Source organism: Buceros rhinoceros, unplaced genomic scaffold, assembly GCF_000710305.1.
Source record: "Buceros rhinoceros silvestris isolate BGI_N320 unplaced genomic scaffold, ASM71030v1 scaffold34659, whole genome shotgun sequence".
Classification (NCBI taxonomy): Eukaryota; Metazoa; Chordata; class Aves; order Bucerotiformes; family Bucerotidae; genus Buceros; species Buceros rhinoceros.
This window is the reverse complement of record NW_010431483.1, coordinates 1-4,910: the sequence shown is the minus strand read 5'-3', so window position 1 is coordinate 4,910 and position 4,910 is coordinate 1. Positions and strand designations below refer to the sequence as shown.

The 4,910-nt window shown below is 52.5% G+C and overlaps 1 protein-coding gene across 1 annotated transcript in view; it reads right to left on the bottom strand.

Moving 5' to 3' along the window:
- The window catches only part of CHMP3 (charged multivesicular body protein 3), a gene marked incomplete at its 5' end in the record, with an annotated part of 8,531 nt that extends 7,729 nt beyond the window's left edge, over window positions 1–802 (bottom strand). The window contains one exon of the mRNA XM_010143448.1: window positions 736–802. Within this exon, the coding sequence (XP_010141750.1) occupies window positions 736–802 (67 nt within the window). The remainder of the gene's footprint in view (window positions 1–735) is intronic.
- Window positions 803–4,910: the final 4,108 nt, after the last annotated feature.

Here is a 4,910-nt window from a genome sequence, read left to right as displayed (position 1 = left end):
TCGGGGGGCGGGGGGTGGTGGCGTGTCACTCAAAACAGACTCGTGCCTAACAACCAGGTGCCGACACAAAATACCCTCTACCAGCACATCCTGTGGACCAACCCCCCGGCAGGGTAGAAGACAAGGGGAAAAGCGTCCAGCCCGAGTTTGCAGATTCTGGGAAGGCGGGCAGAAGAGAGGACAAAATCTGAGCTAGCAGTAGTGTAATAATAACCAGCTCCTCTGCTTTTCAAGACATCTTCCAAAGTGTAATGCTCATAATTCAACAGCAAAACACCCACTGAAAAAGGTATTTTTTCCCCTCTCTTCTGTTGTAATTTTCGCAAGCCGACAGCAAGCTCCTTTTGTTCTGCAGGTGCACCTCACGCCAGCACATGCCCGCAGAACTTTCTACACGTGATGTGGAATTACGTTCCACACCGCTACTATTCACTAAACCAGTGAGGGTGAAGTTCTGGATATAATAAGTCTAATTCTTCTTACCAAATGGGATTTAAGAGCATCATATCTTACTGGAAGCATTCAATATTCAGGATCTTTTGAAAAAATTACTTGGAGACCTTCACAGTGATGTCATTTTGTAACACAGATTATGTCTGGCCCCAGGATCCCATTGATCTTCCCTTATTCCAGATGTGACAGAGTACCCCAGGTTATTACCTCCCCCAGTGAAAGCAGAAAAACCTCGAAGGCAGACAGGGAAAGCAAAACCAAAAAAGAGATGCAAGTACAAACCTCGGATCTGTCTGTCAATCACTCTCATTTCTTTCCTTATCTTCAAGGACCATTCATTGACCTTAAGAAGAGAGAGTGAGAGTTACTTGAAATTCCAGCTTTAAGCAACGAGCTCTGTGTTGTGAGTCACGGTTAAGTACTCCATTATCCAAATAAACAGCCCCAGCACTGCAGAGATACCACCAACTACTGCACTCCTGTTCCGCTTCAGACAAGGAGGAGCAATTGGTGAGTCAGAGACACTCACTGCCTGGCCAACTTCCCACCCCACAGCGACATCCTGTGCAGGGGGAGCTTGCCACAGAGGATTTCAGCAGAAGGTAGAAACTCTGGCAGCAGCAGGAGAGTGCTAGTACCCATTTCAGTCAGATGGAACCCGAGGAGGTCTCCAAACCAACCTGCTGCTCAAAGCAGGACCAAGCTCGGAGCTCAGACAAGCCGCTCGATGGTTCATTCATCGAGTTTTGATGTTGTCTGAGGGCAGAGACTTCACAGCTCCGGACATCTGTCCCAGCACTTAATCACTCCTGTGGTGAAGAACTTTCCAACTCAAAATTCTCCTCTGGCCACCTGTGGCTGTAGCCCCTTCCCTGGAAACACCTGGCCCTGCCTTCACTATGACCTCATGAGAAGAGAGGCAGCAAAAGGCTTTAGACCCTTGCTCCTTCCCTTCTCCAAGCTAAAATGAGCTCAGTTCCCTCAGCTCCTCCTCCTGTGTCATGAGCTACAGACCTCCACCACCCTGGTGGCCCCCTGCCACATTCTCCCCAGTTTGCTGACACCCTTCTCGCACTGGGTGCCCAAATCAGGACAGTGATTAGGAGATGTGACTTCATTAACGCCGAATGCAGCAGAGCAATTGAACAACCACTTCCCTCAGCACGGTGATTCCAGCTCGCTGTGGGCAGCCCAGTTTGCCGAGGCACACCGCAACTCACGTTTAGTATCCGCAGCAAGCCCAGGTCCTTTTCCACAGAGCTGCTGCCCGCCCAGCCCCAGGCTGCACACCCCCATGGCAGGGACAGTTGTCCCAGGGGCAGGGATGGTTGTCCCATGTTCACCTTGCACTGCTCAACACCACGAACCTCCTGCTGGCCCGTTCCTCCTGCTTGCTCAGGTCCCTGTATGCAGCAGCTCTGTCCTCCAGTTTCCCTTCCCCTGCCTTTGGTGGGTTGAAACACAGCCACCCCCTACAGCTGCCCTCCTGGGACTTGCCAAGATCTCGCTGTTCCAGCACTCCCAGCTCAGGGTGCTGAAGAAGGTGGGGAGCACCGCTTGCCACAGCTTGGTGGAAGCCAACCCAACCCTTGCAGGACCAGCTGCAGCCTCCCCTCCTGTTCTTCAGGAGAGAGCAGAAAACGTCACATAGATTCATCCCTCAGGCTGGTAAGAAGCTAAGAGGGTCCCTCTTTTGAGCATGCCACACCAGAGGGAGAACAGCAGGGGAAGAGACTGGGGTAAAACACGACTGAGACCTGGTTGGCCAATTGGTCATGGTCATGTCTGGTCGTGTCTCAAATGTAACACCTTCCAGAGCCTTGCTCTACAACTTGTATGCTAGAACAAACCAACGTGTATTCAGCGTTTGCACACAAGAACAACTGGCAATTGTCACACGAACTACAGCAGGACTCACAGATTCTGCCTCTGTGATGCACAGCCCAGCACAAAGACACCCTTATTCATGACTGGCCCTACGTTGTCATCAGTCCCTGCTAACCCTGACAGCAGAAAGCTCTGTGAGAGCTCAGCCCAAGCACTGCCCGGGGATAGGCTGCTTCACACGACTGTCCCCGTGAAGGCAGAGCTGGGTGCTTCTGCGTTCCTGGGGCTTCCCAACGCTCATCACCTGTGTTGTGTGTAAGAGGAGCAAATCCCGTGGACCCTCATCTAGACAACTGCGTGCTTCCAGACACACGAGACGCGGCGATTCGCTGAGCAGCAGAGAAGCTGTAGTGCTGACCACACACAGGGATACAGCGCAGCGTGGAGGGAGCAATGCTGGGAACGGGAGTACTGTGGCAGTGAAGCCAGGCTAATTACCCCGGGCACAACTCCATGCCCATGAAGCCATTCTGCTTCCAATTCTGACAAATAAAAAGTGTTCTCACAGCACTACACCATGCCAGAGCCAGCCAGCACAACTTTGAGCTGCAGTAAACTACTCGGACTCCACTGAAGGAGAAACCACTCTGTAAGCTCAAACAATCCAGACAAGGCATTAAATGCACAGTGGGCCCCCAGCTTCAGGCAGGCTGAAAGGCACCACTAGCTCCCCACCAGCACTGAAGATGTTTGCCTTGTATCACACATAAATAAACTCTCTCCCATCAACAGAGCGCGAGCAGAGAAACCAGCCCAGGTGAATCACTGCCACCACACAACTCTCAATCTCTTCCCACCCCCAGGCAGCTCCGGTGGTGCTCGGGATGCTTCCTCTAGCCCAGCGCTGGGAAGGCATCTTGTGTACAGCTGCAGGCAGACACGAGGTAAGCGGTGCTGTTGCCACATCATCTCGTAAGAAATAACCAACCACTTCTTCCTCCTCCTAAAGCTGCACTTAGATACAGCAGGAAGGAAATTTCTGACTGTTAACGGGTTTCTCCATATCGCTGTTACAACCCGTGAAGCTGTGGTGCCAGCCCGCCACCTCAGAGCGTGCTCACGACAACGGAAGGACCCTCGTTATTTCTCCCCGTGGGTCAGACGCGCCTGTTTTCCCACGCCTTCACAGGCTTTTCTGCAAACGGCTCACCCCACAGACACGCTGTGCCACTGGAAAACACAAGCCTGTCAGTGATGGAAGGCAAAGAGCACTCGTCAGGCCTGAAACAAGAACTCTTCGGTGCAGTATAGCCATCTTCCAACACTGCTTGTGATCAGAAGAGGCTGTAACCAATCCGCGTGGTGCTCCCACACAGGCAGAGGAGAAAGTACACCTCCAAATGCATACCCCTCATCTAACGCTGCCACCCAACAAGCAACAACTACAACCTGCTCCCCTGCAACTCAGCTGCCACAAAGCAGCAGGGACTATCTGAGATGCTGCAGCTCTTCTAAGCCTCCAATTCAGTGCCTGTCACCTTCGCCCTGCTGCTTTTTTAGTATCTCTGATGCATTCGACCCTTCCCCTCCCAACCAAATCGCAGACTTTTTAATGACCACACCAGTAGTGATTTATGAAAGGCAACAGTGAAGTCTGTCAGTATCCTGATCATTTCATTTCAGTGTGACATTAGAAATCGGTGGGTAGACGCAAGGCAGTTTGTCTGTAGACTCAAAAAAACCCCAAGTCCCAAGATTTCAATTATTCGTCTTTTTAAGACTGTCTTTCCAATCGCAGCTAGAAGCCCCTAACACAGCTGGGGAGCTAAAAGCCAAGGCAGACAGCTAACAGCAAGCTCAAAACCCAGGAGTCTGCGCCTAACACTCCCCAGACCACACCACCCAGGACATATCGCTCCTTTGGCCCCGAGAAGCCCTCCCGAAGTCTCCGCACACCCTCAGGATGCGGGAGCACTCTGACAGCAGACCAAACACTTTAAGAAGCTGCTCTGTGTCACAAAAAATGAAGTAATGGAGCACAGGTGCCCCCAGCCTGTTTGGGGGTGGAATACAAGGGCTCCTCACTGTGCTGGTTTTGGGTTTGTGCTGGGAACAGTGTTGGTAACACTGGGATGTCTCCGTTATCCCTGAGCAGCTTACACAGAGTCAAGGCCTTTTCTGCTCCTCACCCCACCTGCGAGTAACCTGGGGGCGCACAAGCAGCTGGGAGGGGACACAGCTGGGACAGCTGCCCCCAAGGGACCAAAGGGACACTCCAGACCAGATGACATCATGATCAGTCTATAAAAATAGGTGGAAGAAGGTGGAGGGTGGGACATTTGGAGTGATGGTGTTTGTCTTCCCAGGTAATAGCTGCCCATGGTGGATCCCGGCTGTCCTGGACTGGCTGAAGCCCAGCCTGCCCATGGGAAGTGGTGAGTGAATTCCTGTTCTGCTTTGCTTGAGGGCGCAGCTCCTGCTTTACCTGTCAAACCATCGTTATCCCAATCCACGAGCTTTCTCTCTTGTACTGTTCCGACCCTTTCCCCCATCCCAGGGGGGAGTGAGCGAGTGCCTGCGTTACCGGCCGGCGTTAAACCACCACCCTCAGCTGCTGCTGAGGCCCAGCT